The following is a 19,072-nucleotide window of genomic DNA, read 5'->3' as shown; positions in this document are numbered from 1 at the left end:
TGCTCCAAGAAACACGTGGGACATGTGCGTTTGGACTGTACCTGAATAGGTTCATGTTTTAACAGGCTGAGGATGAGAGCAGGAGGATCTGCTAAAAGGAAAAATGAGGCTCTCCAAGGGCTGCTGTATCTCACAGCGCTGGTGCTTCTAGGGGGAGATGGTGCTGAGCCCCCCACCTGACTGGGCTGACACGCTCCAGAAGCCCCACTGCTTTGGTCAGACCCATCTGCAATGCTTGCCCTTGATCACTGGCAGTCCTCAAAGACGCATCTAGGTGTAGGGGTGAACAGCCTCGGGGTGCATTTCTAGAGCTTGTCACCAGTCAGGAGTGTGTGGGGAGCACTGCCTTACACTGCTTGGTAGCAAAACCCATCGTGTTTCATGCATTACCCCTCCAAGAAATGTTCTGGGAGTGGAGGATTGAGAGCAGCGATCAGCTTCCTACCTGTTTCTGGAGCAGTGACTGATGCAGGGAATGAGCCCATGGAGCTTTCCTCTGCTAATGAATGCCAGGCAGCCTGCACACCACAGGAATCTGCACTGGGGCAAAGGCCTCGGCATGAACCCGCACACGGACGCTGGGCTGAGCCTCAGGCTTTGTGGCACTCGGGGCCCCAGAGAGGAAACCACACAGGACAGATTCTGGGGCAAACAGTGAGGGATTCACTTCCCCCCACAACATGAAACCTTCTGAATCCCACCCACTCCACCGACCCACTTCATGCAGCTCGAGCCCACGATTACACACGTCCGGTGCTCCAGGTCAACCGGACCAGGCGACACCAGGGACAGCCCCAGCCTCTCTCTTGTCTAACCAGAAGGGCTGGGGGAGGCAAAAATCCCAGAAATGAGAGACTGTGCCTATGAGGGGGTGAAGATAACCAGGGCAGAAGAGCCTAAAAATTACTCCTGTGTAGGGCCTGAAAACTACACCCTCCTGGGACTGGTTAGTGAGGTGGAGCTACTTGTGGCACGGCAGTCTCTACAAAATGCCACTTGTTGCCACCCCGAGAAAGGTGAGTGCAGAGCACCTGCACACCTTGGCTCCCACTGCCTTGGGGGTTCCTCTTTGCTGGGAAAAGGATAGGGGGAGCCATCCCCAACAGAAAGCCCCTGGTGCAAGCCAAGGAGGAAAGGTGTGTGCCAGGGTACACCTTGCAGCAGCTGTCACTTGAAGCAGAAAAGACTGCTAAAAAGCAGCCTCTGAAGCTGCAAAGAGGGGAATCGGTGAAGGAGCTGCAGCAGGGCCAGGGCCAGGGCCAAGCCAGCCACAGTGTGAAAAGTGATCCCATGACATGAACTAACTTAAAGGGGTTAAGCCCTTCCCGTTTTTGTCTTTGTGTTTTCCAGGATGTGGACCAGCAGTGAATCATCAAGAAGTTCACTTGGTACAAAGAAGTTTTGAGCTTCACACAGTAATTGTCTCGCTTGCTCGGCTGTGTTTGTGCACCGTTATTGCTGTATGTGGCTGTGCTGGGAGGTATGATAGACAATGAAATGTAAGCTCTACTTCTGCATCGGTTCTGGAATATCTGCAAAGTGGCTACAGAAAATGGTACATCCCTGGAGTATGGTCTCCTGGGCCTCAAAAATATCAGTCATGCCAAAGTTTGAGAAGGGTGAGTAATGGAAGAGATTAAAAGATTATTTCACTGGTGAAAAGCTGTTCGGCTGGTAAGGAACTTGAGGATTAGGCAATTTGGCATGAGAACGTTATTGAAGCAGTGGACAAACAAAGGAAGAGGGTGTTGTGTGCATGCTCTCACTCTGGGGAGTTGGGGGGACGGTCGTGCAATTTCTACGTGAACAGCGGGAAAGCCAGAAACAAACATCTCCCACCCCCAGCGCAGGACACGAGGCCGGCACCACCAAAGGTCTCTGCTGTAATGTCTAATGGAGCCGCTTTCGAGTCGTATTACAGGGACAAAACTTGGAATAATTACTCTTAGAGTTCACTGGATATGAAATCAGCAAGGGGCCACGTCAAACACTGGGGGTCTTTGGCAAAAACAATCCTCTTGGTAACCGTTTCCACAGTTTGAATTTCAGGGCGTGGAACAACACCTGTCTGCACACACGACAGCATAAGCTCTTTGAGGTCAGCACCGGGGATGGCAGCACAGGCAGGTCTGCAGTTTCCAGGCTCCCTTTCACCCTGGGCACGGAGCATTTGGGAGAGGGGATCTGGGTGGAGGAGACAGCCACAACTCACCTGGCCGCAGGTCCTCCGACCTCCAGATTTCCCCACGGTCCTCATCATCACCGTCCCAGAGCTCCACCTCTCCTCGCTGGATGCGGCAGATTAAGTCAGGGGCGGGGCCTCGATATCCTGCTTGGGCAGTGGTTAAGCAGAGTTTATCCACTGGTACTGGACGCAGAATAAGCAACTGAAATTTGGGGAAAGGAGCCAATGAACTCCAGGATTATACTAAGGACTTGATGGACAAGGGATGACGGACATTTAGGCGGAAAGGGAAGGAAGAGCAGGGAGAAGAGGATGACCCTTTTCATCCAGGCAGTGGACGGATGGTCACAGGAAGGCAAACACCAGTGTGCAGGCAAATGAGTGGAAATGAGTTTGGACAGGACACGCTAGGCAAGAGAGGGAGGAGCTCGGGATAACTGCCCAAGGAACAGCTGTTAGTGCATTTTGAGGCACAACGAATGGCACACGATTTGATCACGGTGAGAAGGCAAAGGGAAATCATGTTATCAAGGGGGAAGACTCCAAGGAAGGCGGCTGCATCAAATGAAGGAGGCACGTGCACAAGTATGAAATGCGAGAGGGCTGATCATGGACAGAGCAGTGGGGAGCAAAGGGATTTCAGCCACCGGCCAAACATTCATGAGGACGAGACCGTTAAAACCAGGGAGAAGACAACACCGCTTCAGAGCTCACATGGCTCCAGGGCAAAGCAAGAACCAGAGCTTTACCCAGGGAAACGAGGGCTCGGTAGTTCCTCAGCATCTGGTCCCGGTAAAGCCCCTTGTCTTCCTCTTCCAGCAGCTCCCACTGCTCCCGTGTGAAATACACTGCCACGTCCTCAAACACCTCCCGGAGCTGCAGGCACAAGCGTTACACCATCAGTGTCTCCTGCCCCAGCTGCCCTCGGCCCTGTCTGCACTCGCTCTGCACTACAGCGCTGTGCACGCTTAGCCAGGACAGGCAGGGGTACGCTACTCAGCCGGCACATGATATGCAGGGACCCTGGTTTTCTCCGTTTAAAAACTGCAAATTCTCTCATAACAGAAAAAACTGCTCCCTACCCGTAGACCCCCCACCCCTGCTGGTGCCCCACACTCCCCCCCACACCCCCCCGGCCCTGCTGGTGACATCTGGTCCAGGAAGAGACAAAGGCTTGTGCCAGGACACTTTCACCTCCCTGCACTGCCCAGTGCTGACCTCAGAGCAGCTGTCCTTACACCAGACACTTCAAAACGAACCTGAACACGGAGCTGTGCAGCCAGAAATCATCTGCAGGCTGGGCTGTGCTAAGCGCGGTCCACACAAGGACTGTGGAGTCTTGTCCGACTAACGAGATTAGCTGTTGTGTCCCCTTTGTGTGGGGGGTCTTTACTTGCATCCCCTCTCCCAGCACTGTCCCCCTTCCCACCGTGCTGTCCCCTGCACTTGGTATTCAAAAGACTCTCTCTATCTAACGGTCTGGTCTGTGCGCAGCCTTCAATTCGAACTCATCAAATGAGTGTGGAATCGAAAAAACCTGTGCTGTGCCTCTGATTCAGTTAGTCTGTAAGCTGCAAATCACCCCGGCTTCTGCCTCGCCTCACCCCAACACAGAGAATCAGCAGCCAGGTGTGCTGCGCACTCCTGCCAAACTGATGTGCTGGGGGGACCCTGCTGGCATCGGCTGCAGAGCCCCTCTGTGCTCCCCAGTCCTAGCCAGGGGGAGAGGACTTGCTGGGCTCGGCTGTAGAGACCACTGCCCCGGGCTGCCTGGTGCGGGCTGGTGGACTCTGACCAGGCCTTCCCGTGCCAGCACCCCCGGTCACTCTTCAGGTCTCTGCTCCCCAAACTCTTGACAGCACCCCTGGCTCCTCCTGGGCTCTGCCCCAGCTGCACTCCCACCCCCACCTCGAGCCGGTGCCCTGCTCACCTCCATGCTCTCCCCCTGCTTCCCCGGCCTGCCCTGCCCCTCCTGCAGCTGGCCCGGCCCAGGTGTCAGGGAGCCGCTCCGTCCCCGTCTCCCTGCGGAGGGTCTCTGCAGCTCCAGGTTGACTGCTCCTGCCTCGGGAGGCTGCTGATCTGCTCGGCTCAAGGTCCCGGCACCTGTGGGTGGGTAAGAGAGTGCACAGGTTAGCCCTGGGGTGGTGGCACGGGGAAAGCCCTGCTCGTCTCCTGGCCTGGCCTGGGATGAAGGGAGCTGGAGGCTGCAGTGTGTGGAAGAGCGGGGAGGAGACTCGGTGTCCCACAGGCAAGAGGCTGGAGATGAGCCTCTAGAACTGCCCCAGCGCCCGTGGTGATCACGGCATCGTGGCATCGCTCCCTGGGAAAGGATCTGGAGGGATGCTGGTGCTGGGTCACCTGTGCACATGTTGGGGCGGGGTGGGCGTGAAATGGAGGGTCAGTCTACTCCATGACACGTGACATGCTTCCAGGGCACCGGGAGAACAAGAGCCACCGACCCGCTGGAGCACGGACCCATCAAACTGTTCTGGCAGAGAGATTTCTACGCTGGGGGACGGGCCTCCTGCCCCTGGAAAGGGGAGACCCACCGCTCCTCACCTCGCCCGGGGAAGGGTCTGGTCCGGGGCACGCACCTGGGGACCCTCCACGGGCCGACAGGTCCCAGGTCTCCCCTGTCCCGGGGACCTGCAGCAGGATGGAGGCCTGGGCTAACTGCACTTGGACCAGCCAGAGGCCACTGGGGACTCTCATGTCCGCATCACCGGCACCAGCCTCTTATTGATTGATATTATTACAACACCGACCTGAGAACAGCAATTCGATCCCTGGTTGTGACCGTGGCAGCACGGCAAGAGCCAGTCACCTGAAGCATCTTTCTGAGAGGAGCGGCGCAGGCAGTGAGAAACAGCCTGGGCCTGGGACCACCCCCCGGGACCAGAGCCCTGCCCCACCCCAGCCACACAGCTACACACCTTGCGGCCCTGTCCCGGGCAGGGGCAGGCATTGGAGCCGCTCGCCCCAACCCCAGCACAGGCACTCAGGCTCCGAACTGCACGCCAGGACTTCATCCCGCACCTCACCTGCCCCTGGCTGCTTGCACTCGTTCAGGAGCCACCGGCTACTGTCCGCTCCGCTCGCTGTCCCCCCTTGCAGCACCTGTCTGGAGCCTGTGACCCCACTCCCATCTCTGTTTTCTACTTAGTTGTCCCCCAAAATCAACTTGCCTAAACCCAGGAGCCAACACTAATAATGGCGGAGGTGTGGGGAGGTAACTGCTACTCTTTGGGTGTTGAGCCCAGGTTAACCTTGTACATCAAAAAGGCTGGTGAGGACCTGGCTCCGGGTTGGGCGGGGGCTCCTCTTTGGCGACATGAGGCAGCTCGTCCTCGGGCCCTGGGGTTTCCCGATCTCCTGCCTCCTCCAGAGGCCTGTCCTCACCACGGGCCTTCGGCTGCTGCACCCAGGAGCCACCAGGCTCCGGCAGGGCCCCAGGGGGCTGCATCTTGTCTGAGGACACCTCCTCGACCTCCACACGCACCGTGAGCTGGGGACGAGATAAATTTCAGTTTCTGGGGTCAGAAGAGACCTGAGCAGATTTCATAGACATAGACATCAGGGCTGGAAGGGACCTCGGGAGATCATCGAGTCCAGCCCCCGAGATAAATTTCAGTTTCTGGGGTCAGAAGAGACCTGAGCAGATTTCATAGATTTCATAGACATCAGGGCTGGAAGGGACCCATCGAGTCCAGCCCCCTGCCCAAAGGGCAGGAAGTCAGCTGGGGTCATAGGATCCCAGCAAGATAAGCATCCAATTTACTCTTGAAGGTGTTCAATGTAGGTGCTTGAACCACCTCCGCTGGCAGACTGTTCCAGACCTTGGGGGCTCGGACAGGAAAGAAATTCTTCCTTATGTCCAGCCTGAAACGGTCTTGCAGGAGTTTGTGACCGTTCGACCTCGTCATCCCTTGGGGCGCTCTGGTGAACAGACGTTCCCCCAGATCCTGGTGGTCACCCCTGATAAACTTATAGGTGGCCATCAGATCACCCCTGAGCCTGCGCTTTTCCAGGCTAAAGAGTCCCATGGCTCTCAGCCTGTCATCGTAAGATCTGTTTTCCTGACCTCTGATCATGCGCGTGGCTCTCCTCTGGACTCTCTCAAGCTTCTCCACATCCTTTTTGAATTGTGGAGCCCAAAACTGGACGCAGTACTCCAGCTGCGGCCTCACCAAGGCCGAGTACAAGGGGAGAATGACGTCCCGGGATTTGCTCGAGAAGCATCTATGGATGCACGCCAGCATTTTGGTCGCTTTACTAGCCGCAGCATCGCATTGCAGGCTCATGTTCATCTTGTGGTCAATGATGACCCCCAAGTCTTTTTCTTCTGTAGTGCTATCCAACGTAGCGCTGCCGAGCCTATAAGGGTGCTGCAGGTTTTTCCTCCCAAGGTGGAGAACCTTGCATTTTTCGGTGTTAAACACCATCAGGTTCTCGTCTGCCCATTTGCTGAGCTTGTCCAGGTCAGCCTGGATCACCCGCCTGTCTTCTGGCGTGGATGCTTTGCCCCAAAGTTTGGTGTCATCGGCGAACTTGGCCAGTCCACTCCTGACTCCAATGTCCACATCGTTAATGAAGATGTTGAACAGGATGGGTCCCAGGACAGAGCCTTGAGGGACCCCACTGGTCACAGGGCACCACGATGAGTGACTGCCATCAATCACAACCCTCTGGGTCCGACCACGGAGCCAATTTCCCAGCCAGCGGATCGTGGTGGAGCCAAGGCCACAACTGGCCAGTTTGGCCAAGAGGTGATCATGGGATACCAGATCAAAAGCTTTTTTGAAGTCAAGATATATGACATCAATCTCTTCTCCCTCGTCCAGGTGATAGGTCACCTGGTCACAGAAGGAAATGAGATTGGTCAAACAAGACCTACCCGCAACAAACCCGTGCTGGCTGTCCCTTAGGATGTTAGCCTGGGCCAGTCCATCAAGGATGGCCTCCTTAATAAACTTTTCTAAGATCTTCCCCAGGACAGAAGTCAGGCTAATGGGCCTGTAGTTAGCCGGATCCACTCTCCTCCCTTTCTTGAAGATCGGCACCACATTGGCCTTCTTCCAGTCTTCGGGCACTACACCAGAGCGCCAGGAGCTCTCGAAGACCCGTGCCAGGGGCTGGGCTATGACGCTCGCCAGCTCCTTGAGTGCCCTGGGGTGCAGGTTGTCAGGGCCGGCTGACTTGAAGGTATCCAGCTTCTCAAGGTGTTCCTTCACGAGGTCAGCATTGATGGAGGGTAGGGGATCCCCCTCACCCAGATTTCCCTGTCCCATAGCAGGCATGGGCATCCCGTGGGACTGATGAAAGACTGTGCAAAGTACCTATTTAAGAGGTTGGCTTTTTCCTGGGCGTCAGTTGTCTGACAACCAAGGTCCTGGAGCAAGCGGCCTCAGTCAGTTCCCGGGCGAACTCCTGGTCAAGCTCAGGACCTTGAGTGGGAGGTCTGTAGTAGACTCCCACCGTTGTGTCCCCTGTGCCGTATTCCCCACGAATTTTTACCCAGAGGGTCTCTAGCTGTCCATGCTGGTCGCCAACATCAGCTTGCAGGGACATGTAGCTTTCCTTCACATCGAGAGCTACACCCCCGCCCCTTTTGTCAACACGATCCCTCCTGTACAGGGTATAGCCCTCGATACCCGTGGTCCAGTCATGGGTGGAGTCCCACCAGGTCTCCCTTATCCCAACGACGTCATATTTCTTTGCACTGAGCAGGAGGACGAGCTCGTCCTGCTTGTTGCCCAGGCTCCTGGCATTAGTGTACAGGCAGGCAAGAGTGCCCTTGGGGGCTCTTGCCTTGCCCACAGATTGTGCCAGGGCTGGGGCAGGGGTGGGCTCCCTTAAGTGCCTTGGTCCGCTGGCTTTGCAAGGGCCGTTCAGCGGGCCAGCAGTGGCAGTAGTCCCCCCATCCCCCAGCGGGCTTAGTTTAAAGCCCGGTGGAGCAGGTCAGCCAGCCTGGCTGAGAAGAGCCTCCTCCCCAGGGGAGAGAGGTGGAGGCCATCTCTTCCCAGCAGCTCGCTGCCTCTCTCGCCAAAGAGCGGGCTGTGGTCATGGAAGCCAAAGCCTTCCCGATGACACCAGCGCCGCAGTCTTTGGTTCACTGCGTGGATCCTCCTCTCCCTCCTCAGCCCATAGCCCGAGCCTGGGAGGAGCGACGAAAACACCACCTGAGCTCCCAGACCCCTAAGCCCCGCTCCCAACTCCCTGTAGCGCCTCATGACCCGGCTGGGGGTGCTCCGAGCCGTGTCATTGGTGCCCACGTGAATAAGGAGCATGGGGTAGGGGTCTGTGGGCCGGAGGAGCTGCGGGATCCTCTCCGCAATGTCTCGGATGCGGGCCCCCGGGAAGCAGCAGACTTCCCGGGCTAAGGGGTCGGGGCGGCAGATTGCCCCCTCAGTGCCCGCAGGACGGGGTCTCCCACAACAAACACCTTTCGCTTTGTCTTGGGGAGAGCGGGGCCAGTAGCTGCGGTCGAGCCTGGGTTGCCTGCGGGAGCCGGCAACTGCGCAGGCTCTGCCGGGGCTGCAAGAGGTGCGAACCTGTTGCTAAGCTCCGGCGGGGCAGGGGCCTTGGTGCGGCGGGCCTTGGGGCCCTTGACCACCTCGGTCCATGCCCCTGACTGGGCAGAGCGGGAGGTCCCAGAGTCCTCCTTAGTCGCGGAGGGAGACGGTGCTCTCCCCTGCGGCTCCCCGGGGAGAAGGGCCTGGCAGTAGGAGTCCAGAGACCCCAGTAGGGAGCAGACCCCGCACGGGGAGGTGGCCATGCTCCCGGGCCCCAGAGCCTGGAAAAGGGACAGGCAGCCCCCGCAGCCGAGAGCCAGGGGCTCCGCGTGTGTGGAGCCCGGGACCACGGGCTCCGTCTGGGCGGCCGTCTTTGAGGTGCCCAATGGGGGGCCGCAGAGCCCGAGGGGACCCTCGGGGTGCGGCGCGTGCCCATCCGCGTCATGCCTCTGGTAGGCTGGCTACGGCTGGGGCCGTCTCCCCTGGGGGGGGTCGCAGGCAGGGTCTCGTGCCCTCCCACGCCCTCTCCCGCGCAAACTCCGCGCTAACTCGAGCGCCTGTTTGCGCAGCCTGTTCCCTGGGGGGCGGGGCCAAGTAGGGGCCTGGGCGGGGGCTTGACCCGGCTCCACACAGCCGCCTCCTCCCAGGGAGCGAGGAGTTAACCCCTTCCCACCACGAGCCCGCTCACCTCCGGCTGTGCTGGGGGTCGGCAGGGGGCTCTGCGGCTGCTGAGGGGGTGTCTGGGGGGCTTCGGGGGAGCGGGGGGGCAGCGGGCTTCACCCGCGCGTCTCTCACCGCTCCGGAGCCTAACTGAGCTTTTTTTCCCTGTTTGGTGGGCCCTTTCAAACTGACACTTGCGCAGTAGTAACCAGCAGCACACTTATAAGGTGGGAAACTCCGACTTGAGAGCACGGAGGCAGAAAGGGATCCTGGAGACATTACTGACTCCAAGATGAACACGGGATGACAATGCGCGGTCACGGTGGGCAGGGCTAACCGCACCTTGTCCTGCATGCACAGCTGCACCTCCAGCAGGGCCAGGGAGGTGATCCTCCCCCTCTGTGCGGCGCTGGTCAGGCCGCAGCGGGAGGACTGCGTCCGGCTCTGGGCGCCGCACTGCAGGAGGGACGTGGACGGCATGGAGAGGGGCCAGAGGAGGCCACTCGCATGGTCGGGGGCAGCAGGGCAGGCCCTACGAGGAGAGGCGACGGGACCTGAACCTGTTCAGCCTCCGCAAGAGAAGGCCGAGGGGGACCTGGTGACCGTCTATAAACTCACTACGGGGACCAGAAGGGTTTGGGAGAAACCTTGTTTCCCCGAGCACCCCTGGCATAACGAGTAATAACGGCCACAAGTTGTTGGAGAGGAGGTTTAGATTAGACATCTGCAGGAACTACTTCACGGTCAGGGCGGCTGGACCTGGAGCCAACTTCCTAGGGAAGTGGTGCTGGCTCCTACCCTGGGGGGCTTTAAGAAGAGGCTTGATGCCTACCTGGCCGGACTCATTTGAGTCCAGTCCTTTCTCCCGCCCAAGCGGGGGGTCAGACCTGACGATCTACAGGGTCCCGTCGGCCCGACTTCTACGATCAGCGTAAACAGTGAGAGTCAACACTTTGGTTAAATTGTGACAGACAAATTCCACTTGCGGACTGTAAACTCGCAAGCTTTGCATTAGCGAATCTTACCTGCTTAGACTATTGCCTGAATGTCTCCAAGAGCACATCTTTCTTGCTCAGCATAGTGACCCCTCTGGTTCTGGCCACCACAAGTCACCCCTGCCCCCGCATACAGGCCTGCGTTTCGTGTCCCCCCAGCGGTTACCCGAGGGGAAGGGCAACAGCCAACTGCCCCCCCGGGCTCTGACACAGTTTCCCCTTGGGCCCTAGGGGACATGGGAAAATCATCCATGTCCGCAGGTGTCTTGAATCTCGTGGCCTGGAAAGGAGCTCGTCGTCTGCGGCCCTGGTTGGGGATGAGGGTTTGGTGGATCTGTTTGTCCCGTCACCACTGGGGCAGACCCCGGGGCCCAGGTGGAGGTGGGAGGCCGGGGAAAAGCTTCCTGCCCCTCGGGCACCACAGACCTGCCCTCAGAGCCCACGACAGCCCCCGCCCAGCCACAGCCCTCTGCCCCTCTGGGAGGGGGCCATCAAGGGCCCAGTTTTCTCCCCACAGGGCACACTACATAAAATGTTTACTGCAGAGCTGCTTCACTACTTCTGCAGGAAACGTCTCTGTGTCTACACGTGTGCCCCTAGAAGGGCGCACAAAGCGAATCAACTCTGGAGCAGCCAAGGGCCAGTCTGCTCCAGATTTTTTCATGGGTAACAACACAGTGCTGCGGCCAGGTGCCAGCCACCCTGTGCCCCAGCCACCCCTCTGCAGCGCACTGCAACCCCGTCACAGCAGCCGGATGTGCTGTGCACGTAGAAAGTCCGGAGCAATATTCCCCTGAGTCGTTGCTCCAGGGCGCACGTTCAAATGGCGTGCCCACGAGCAAAAGACTCTGGAGCAATGTGACGGCCAGAACCAAAGGGGCTCATGAGCAAATTATAGTAAATAATATCTGCTTCCTGGAGACACCTCACAGTAGTCTGACAGTTGATATTAGCCAAGGCAAAGCTTGTAAGATTGCAACCCGCAAATTGTACCTTGTCTGTCGCAAGTATAACCGCAATGTTAAAATTAACTGTCTGTACCCATCATAACACTAACTGGGCCCCGAAAAGTGGAACTAGAAAACAGAACCGCAAACTTTAGCTCACCCAAGGGTTCTTGCTTAAAGGTGACCAGAAATAACAAACCTGACCACAAGATACGATCGACACAGTCCACAAATTCCAGAAAGGAAGTAGCCAGCTGGGTTGAACTGAGGGAGAATAAATGTTAATCTGAAACCCCAAAGTGATGTGGTGTGATTTGAGTACTGGGCGAGTTCAGGTTTGGGCAGTAATCTTTTATGATAACTTCTGACACCTTCTAATTTGGGCAGCTGTAATCTTCTATGATAATTTCTGACACCTTCTAATCCCATACATAGGGTAACAGCTGTCGGGCAAGATCATAAATGGCTCTGAGCTAACACAGTAGCATAAGATAAGGCACAAAGGAGCACGCATGTCAAGGGACCAGCACGAAGCACGGGACAGAAGGACCATCGCTGTACCAAGCCTGGACCCCGGACTCCCAGTGTGAGCGAGGACCGGATCCTGACCTAGGGACCTTCCCGGTGACCCCTCGGACAGCGCTGATCCCCCGGGGATGCCTGACTTCGCTGGAACAACTTGGCGCACACCTGGCCTAGAGGGACTGCCGGTAAGTTGCCAACCCCACGTGGGAACTCTTCGTCTGACTCTGAACACCGAAGTCTGACTCTCATGACTGCATGCTAATGTGTTCTTGCCAAGATGTGTCTTATCTCACAAAACAGTCCTTGCACTGCTCTCAAGGCTCCTCTGTTGACTGGATTCAGCTAGTTTCATATGTATCAGTAGCACTTACGCAGCACCTCTCCTCTCCCAGCCCTCTCCTAAGTGCTGTGTCCGCTCTCGTGGAATGGAGGCGAAAGGAAAAGGAAAGGGCCTCACAGCACTACACGGCCTTGCTTTAGTCCTACAAGATTCATATACAACAATGGCCATGACAGTTAAGTGGGAATTCTCTAACATGCAGAGCCAGCAAAGACGGAAGGAAATGTTTGTGCCTTGTATTCCCAAGCGATCCGCTGCACCCATAACCGCAGCCTTGAGACAGCAGAGAAGCATGTGTCCCTTGCTTTTGAGACAGCAGAAAATGGGTTTGTCATCTCTGACTGCTTGCTCGGGAAAACTGACTGCAATCACGTCCTGTGTAACGGCTGTTCAACAGCACACGGACTGGACGACGGTGCGTGAAGGGAGAGATCTCTCTGGAGCGCTTGGTGCATCCCTGCTGCCCTGAGCTCTCTCCGCAGCTGGAGCTCGGAAGAAAAGCTTCTCCTCACCTGACCCGAAAGCCTCCACGTGTTTTACCACGACATTATCATTCACTGCTGGCTCTGTAGTGCTCTGCTACCTGTTTGTCGCATTAGCCTGTCCGTTAGCTGTTGGACGCGTGAGCCAGCAGTGAATTTGCCTTTGCTTCACTCCCGACTCGCCTCCTCGATCCCGAACCCAGCTGCCTAGCGGCTGATACGCTCGCAGCGCCTAGCCGGCCTGTGCCAGATCAAGAAGCACGAGTTTATTTGTGTGCATTAATTGCACGCGTAGACACACGCACGCAGACGTGGGCTGATCTCCCCAGCAGGGCCACAGGCCTTTGGAGCAGGGGAAGGTTCCTCCGGGGCTGGGGGAGCCGAGCAGCACCCTCGACCTGACCCACAGCTGAGGAGCCGTGGGGGAAGGGCCCTGTCATTATTACCTTTGGAAGTGTCCTGCTCTCAGGCCAAATCGCCCAAACCGTGTGCCACGACCCCCGGACACGAGCCAGCGCCACGCCCGCCCGGCTCCCCACCGCCAGCTGCTGATGGGCACCCCTCCCCCACGCCCTTGGGGCCTCCCCACCGCCTCCTGCTCACACGCGCGTGCTCACACTCACCCCGGCCCGGCTGGCTGCAGCCGTGCGGCAGGGGACCGGGGGGATGAGACCCCGCTGCCCGCGCCGAGCTCCGGGTCCCGGCCCAGACGTGCGGTCCCACGGCCCCGCACCCGGTCCCGCGCGGCTCCGGCCCCGCGTCTCGCCGGGGGGAAGCTGCCGCTCGTGCACGCGGCCCGGCAGGGGGGGGGGGGGGGGGGGGCGACACCGCGTGCAGCCCGGGCGGACCCGCACCGGCACCTGCGCGCGCGACCACGCCCCTCGGCCGGCAGCAGCCAATCGGCGCCTGCCACTTCCCGGGGGGCGGGCACGCGCGGCGGGGCGGCCAATGGCATCCCGGCTCCGGCTCCCGGCCGAGAGCGCCGCCGGCGCCGCGGGACCGACGCGGTTGTGGCCGCGAGATCTCGTCCGGGCTCCCGCACCGCCCGCAGCCCGCGGGGAGCCGGGCAGTGCCCCCCCCCCCCCGCCGGGAGCGCCGCCGCAGTGCCGCGGGGGGCAGCGAGGGCACGGCTGTGGGGGGGGGGGAGCGGATAGACGACCGCAGCCAGCGGCGGGGCCGGGAGACGAGACAAAAAGGGACGGACAAGAGGGAAGAGGAGAAAAAAGGGAAGGGAAGGGCGGGACGGAGGCTCGGACACGCGGGGACGGAGGTGACTTACAATCCCGATCTTTGCACACGCGAGTACACGCGCACACACTACTCTCTCTCTCTCTCTCATGTTTGGGCAACTCCAGTATCTTCCCCGACCGCCTCCAGGAGCTGGGAAAGTCCGTCTCAGCGCCTGCGCGGTGCGAACACGGGTTGATTCCCCCCGAGACTGCAGAGCTGGAAGTGGTGCCCCCCCCGCATCCGGCCCCCAGCCCCCTGCTCTCGCCCCCCCGCCCCTCCCCGAGACCCCGGCCCCAGCCCCCCCACCCGAGGACCCCGGCGTCTGGGCCCCTGCTCTCCCCTGCACCTCTGGGAGGGAGCCCACAGGCACAAATCTCCACTTCGTCTCTAAAAATCATGTGGTTTAAACCATTATTTTAATGCCTTTGGAGCAGGGGAAGGTTCCTCCGGGGCTGGGGCAGCTCAGCAGCACCCTCGACCTGACCCACAGCTGAGGAGCCGTGGGGGAAGGGCCCTGTCATTATTACCTTTGGAAGTGTCCTGGTCTCAGGCCAAATCGCCCAAACCTTGTGCCACGACCCCCTGTGGCGGAAACCCACCTTGTTTCTCCCCAAAATCTCTGCCCTGTGATAGCCTCGGGGTGTTTCTAAAATCTCTGAGTAGCAACCATTTGATTAGATGGGCCAGCAGGGAGGGGACCGCACCCTGGCCTGTTTCTTTAGGTAACCTGAGTGCTGAGGGAGGGGGGACCTGCTCCCTCTGCCCACGGGACTGGCATCAACCTTGGCTCCCACTACCCTGTGGGTTCCTCTTTGGTGGGAAAAGGATAGGGGGAGCCATCCCCAACAGAAAGCCCCTGGTGCAAGCCAAGGAGGAACGGTGTGTGCCAGGGTACACCTTGCAGCAGCTGTCACTTGAAGCAGAAAAGACTGCTAAAAAGCAGCCTCTGAAGCTGCAAAGAGGGGAATCGGTGAAGGAGCTGCAGCAGGGCCAGGGCCAGGGTCAACCCAGGCACAGTGTGAAAAGTGATCCCATGACATGAACTAATTTAAAGGAGGTTAAGCTCTCCGCCTGTCATCGTAAAATCTGTTTTCCTGACCTCTGATCATGCGCGTGGCTCTCCTCTGGACTCTCTCAAGCTTCTCCACATCATTTTTGAATTGTGGAGCCCAAAACTGGACGCAGTACTCCAGCTGCGGCCTCACCACGGCCGAGTACAAGGGGAGAATGACGACCCGGGATTTGCTCGAGAAGCATCTATGGATGCACGCCAGCATTTTGGTGGCTTTACTAGCCGCAGCATTGCATTGCAGGCTCATGTTCATCTTGTGGTCAATGATGACCCCCAAGTCTTTTTCTTCTGTCGTGCTAACCAACGTAGCACTGCCGAGCCTATAAGGGTGCTGCAGGTTTTTCCTCCCAAGGTGGAGAACATTGCATTTTTCGGTGCTAAACACCATCAGGTTCTCGTCTGCCCATTTGCTGAGCTTGTCCAGGTCAGCCTGGATCACCCGCCTCTCTTCTGGTGTGGATGCTTTGCCCCAAAGTTTGGTGTCATCGGCGAACTTGGCCAGTCCACTCCTGACTCCAATGTCCACATCGTTAATGAAGATGTTGAACAGGATGGGTCCCAGGACAGAGCCTTGAGGGACCCCACTGGTCACAGGGCACCACGATGAGTGACTGCCATCAATCACAACCCTCTGGGTCCGACCACGAAGCCAATTTCCCAGCCAGCGGATCATGGTGGAGCCGAGGCCACAACTGGGCAGTTTGGCCAAGAGGTGATCACGGGATACCAGATCAAAAGCTTTTTTGAAGTCAAGATATATGACATCAATCTCTTCTCCCTCGTCCAGGTGATAGGTCACCTGGTCACAGAAGGAAATAAGATCGGTCAAACAAGACCTACCCACAACAAACCCGTGCTGGCTGTCCCTTAGGATGTTAGCATCGGCCAGTCCATCAAGGATGGCCTCCTTAATAAACTTTTCTAAGATCTTCCCCAGGACAGAAGTCAGGCTAATGGGCCTGTAGTTAGCCGGTTCCACTCTCCTCCCTTTCTTGAAGATCGGCACCACATTGACCTTCTTCCAGTCTTCGGGCACTACACCAGAGCGCCAGGAGCTCTCGAAGACCCGTGCCAGGGGCTGGGCTATGACGCTCGCCAGCTCCTTGAGTGCCCTGGGGTGCAGGTTGTCAGGGCCGGCTGACTTGAAGGTATCCAGCTTCTCAAGGTGTTCCTTCACGAGGTCAGCATTGATGGAGGGTAGGGGATCCCCCTCACCCGGATTTCCCTGTCCCATAGCAGGCATGGGCATCCCGTGTGACTGATGAAAGACTGACGCAAAGTACCTATTTAATAGGTTGGCTTTTTCTGGGCGTCAGTTGCCAGTTGCCCCATCTGGTTTAGCAGGGGTCCAACGTTGTCCTCGCTTTTCCTCTGGCTCCCCACGTATCTGAAAAAGGACTTTTTGTTGTCCTTGATGCTCAAAGCTAGTTGGAGTTCAGTTGCAGCCTTGGCTTTCCTGGTTTGGTCCCTGCAGGACCGGACCAGCATGGAGTAATCCTCCTTGGAGGTGAATTGCGTCCTCCATCCTTTGTAGGCTTTCCTTTTTAGCCACAGGACGTCCGCTAGGTCCCTGGAGAGCCAGGAGGGCTGCTGTGCCTTCTTGCTGCCTTTCCTCCGTGTTGGAATAGATTTAGCTTGTGCGCTGAGGATCGCTTCCTTGAGAAGCAACCACTCTTCTTGAACTCCCATCTCCCTGGGGTCATGGTCCCTGAGGGCCTGACCGACTAGCCTCTTGAGCTTGTCAAAGTCGGCTTTTCTGAAGTCAAGGACTTCGGTGTTGCTGACTGACTTGCCAGCTTTACAGCGGATGGTGAAGGTGATCAGCTCGTGGTCGCTGCCACCCAGCTTCCCATCCATCACTAGGTCGCCGATTCGGTCGTCCCCCGTAGCCAGTACCTAGGTAACTCCCGTGTGTTTGGAAACTGCATCTGGACGTGCAGCTTCTGGCACAACGGAGGGGGCAGTGCTGCAACTGGTCCCCCCGGGCCTGGGACTGCGCAGTACTCTGAGGCAGATGGCCCCGTTGCCAGCAGTGTCCCAGGGCCCGTGTACACGGGGTGTCCCTGTCCCAGTGCAGGTCCTCCGGTGGAGACCCCTAGAGCAGACACACGGCGGGGGGCCTGGGACGTGTCCCTTGTGAGCTGAGCCCAGAGGTTTGGGGCAGTCAGTGGGGAAATGCCCCCTCCCCACTGGACTGCCCCAGACTCACCAGCAATGGGCCCTGTTCTCCGGTGCTTAGTGCCCCATCAGTGCCCCCCTGCCCTTCCCCTTACCTCCCCACCCCTGCGCCCAGCCCCATGCACGGCCCTGCCTTGGGCTGGCTCTGGGGAGGCGCTGGCTGTGGGCTGCCCTGGCTGCAGTGCTGTGCCCACAGGGCTGGGGACATGGGGGTCCCCCCGGGGCAGAGCAGCTGAGCCTGGGGTGGGGGGGCAGGCACCCACCTGCTGTCGGCAGCAAACCGAGTGACCCCAGCCCAGGCACGGAGAGCCCTGGGCCCTGCCTTCCGCTCTCCCTGCCACCCCTCCCCTGGGCAGGCTGCAATGGGTCCCTCTGCTCCCTGCTGTCTGGTGGGGACGTCCCCCTGTCCTGTTCCCCCATTTCCCCGTGGGGTGACGGTGATTCCCAGCAGGGACCGACCCGCGATTCCTGGGACGCGGTGAATTCCCCGTGATCTCAGGACCCACCTGCCCCGCCCTGACCCGCGACTCTCTCCCCAGCGGACGTGACTCTGGACCCAGGGACGGCTCATCCCGACCTCGTCCTGTCTGAGGATCAGAAATGTGTGAGACTTGGAGACACCCGACGGGATGTGCCCGACACCCCGGAGAGATTTGATGCTTGTGTCTGTGTCCTGGGCGCAGAGGGGTTCACGGGCGGGAGGTGCTACTGGGAGGTGGAGGTGGGAGACAAGATGTGCTGGGCCCTGGGTGTGTGCAGGGAGTCTGTGCACAGGAAGGGGAGGGTCACACTTGCACCTTGCAATGGATACTGGGCCGTGTGGCTGCGGGATGGAGGATACGGAGCCTGCACCTCCCCCCTGAGCCCCCTCCCCGTGAGCGTGTGGCCCAGGTGGGTGGGGGTTTTCCTGGACTACGAGGAGGGCGAGGTCTCATTTTACAACATGACTGACAGGTCCCATCTCTTCACTTTCACTGACTCCTTCTCCGGGACCCTGCGCCCTTACTTCCATCCTGGTGTCAATGCTGGGGGCAGGAACGCGGCTCCCCTGACCCTGTGCCCAGTCCCAGCCCAGCCCTGAGCCAATCCCTGTCCCTGCCACGACCTGTGGCACAGACTGTCCCCCCCCCGTGCCCAACTGCCCATGAAGAGCACATTTCTGTACCTTGTTTCTCTGTACTTTGGTGCCACAACTGAGTTACACGCCATGCAGATGCAATACTGCCTTCCCCAAGGAGCTCCAGGGAGCACGCTGCATCCAAAGGGAAACCGGTGCGATGTGAGCAGAGCGCACAACGACTCCTGGGAGGGCACAGGGTGGGACTGTTTTCTTGTTAAAGTTCAGGCCACTTGGAAGAAGACCTGACAGGAAAGTATAACAGCGTACAGGTGTTGCACTCGTATGTGGAGCACGACTGCATTGAGATCGGACGAGACCTACAACGAGCAGATCTTTTCTGTCTGCAGTGGTCCACGATTAGGCATTTCCCTGGCACAGACCCCGTAGAAGAGTCAACACAGACTAAGGTAACCACCTGCACTTGAGAAAACACATGTGAAATGATAAAAAAAAAAACCCCAAAAAACTTGGGCAGACTTCCCCATTCGGTGCACAGAGCGGGGGAAGGCATCGTCTTTGAACAGAAAGTCTTTATTCTTGAATCTTGACATGCCCAAATCCAGGGTCTGGGGCAAAGCTGCCAGGAACGGCTTCAAATGTGAACATGGCAACAAAAAAGTGTGTGTTGTAGTTGTTCCTCTGCGTGCTCCAGGGTAAATATTTGCAGCAGAAGGCTGGGATTGAAGAAGGGGTAAGATGCTTCAGAGTTCATACTCATTTAGGATAAAGTTTAAAAAAATGTCTGTAAGGGACTGCTGAATTAAATTTTGCAATGAATGATGCAGCATCCATTGTGTTGTGGGAGAAGCCGGCTGGTTTGACATGT

The 19,072-nt window shown here is 58.3% G+C and overlaps 2 protein-coding genes and 1 pseudogene across 12 annotated transcripts in view; 1 reads left to right on the top strand and 2 right to left on the bottom strand.

The window, feature by feature from the left end:
- The window catches only part of LOC149875521 (uncharacterized), a 159,745-nt pseudogene that overhangs the window by 60,629 nt on the left and 80,044 nt on the right, over positions 1 to 19,072 (bottom strand). The gene's annotated exons all lie outside the window — the stretch shown is intronic.
- The window catches only part of LOC149875527 (uncharacterized), a 41,932-nt gene that overhangs the window by 3,494 nt on the left and 19,366 nt on the right, over positions 1 to 19,072 (bottom strand). The window contains exons 1-6 of one of the 10 annotated variants that reach the window (XM_090030915.1): positions 13,270 to 13,756; positions 5,452 to 5,690; positions 4,116 to 4,288; positions 2,935 to 3,061; positions 2,213 to 2,332; positions 446 to 535 (exon numbers count right to left, since the gene is read on the bottom strand). In XM_090030915.1, coding sequence (XP_089887041.1) covers positions 446 to 535; positions 2,213 to 2,332; positions 2,935 to 3,061; positions 4,116 to 4,288; positions 5,452 to 5,690; positions 13,270 to 13,601 — 1,081 coding nt within the window. In that variant the 5' untranslated portion in view covers positions 13,602 to 13,756. Of the gene's footprint in view, positions 1 to 445; positions 536 to 2,212; positions 2,333 to 2,934; positions 3,062 to 4,115; positions 4,289 to 4,779; positions 5,691 to 13,269; positions 13,757 to 19,072 lie in introns of those variants that run through there. The other 9 variants (XM_090030916.1, XM_090030919.1, XM_090030922.1 and 6 more) reach the window with 9 other exon arrangements.
- Positions 13,799 to 19,062, top strand: LOC149875528 (E3 ubiquitin-protein ligase TRIM39-like; the record flags this gene model as incomplete). Its single annotated transcript, XM_090055458.1, has 2 exons — positions 13,799 to 13,916; positions 17,666 to 19,062. Coding segments are annotated over 2 exons (660 nt in total), but the record flags the coding sequence as incomplete, so codon positions are not given.

The sequence above is a fragment of the Crocodylus siamensis genome, chromosome 1 (genome assembly GCF_052110815.1).
Source record: "Crocodylus siamensis isolate JL-2025a chromosome 1, ASM5211081v1, whole genome shotgun sequence".
NCBI classification, from domain to species: domain Eukaryota; kingdom Metazoa; phylum Chordata; order Crocodylia; family Crocodylidae; genus Crocodylus; species Crocodylus siamensis.
The sequence above is the reverse complement of the archived record's forward strand: the minus strand, read 5'-3'. Positions and strand labels throughout refer to the sequence as shown.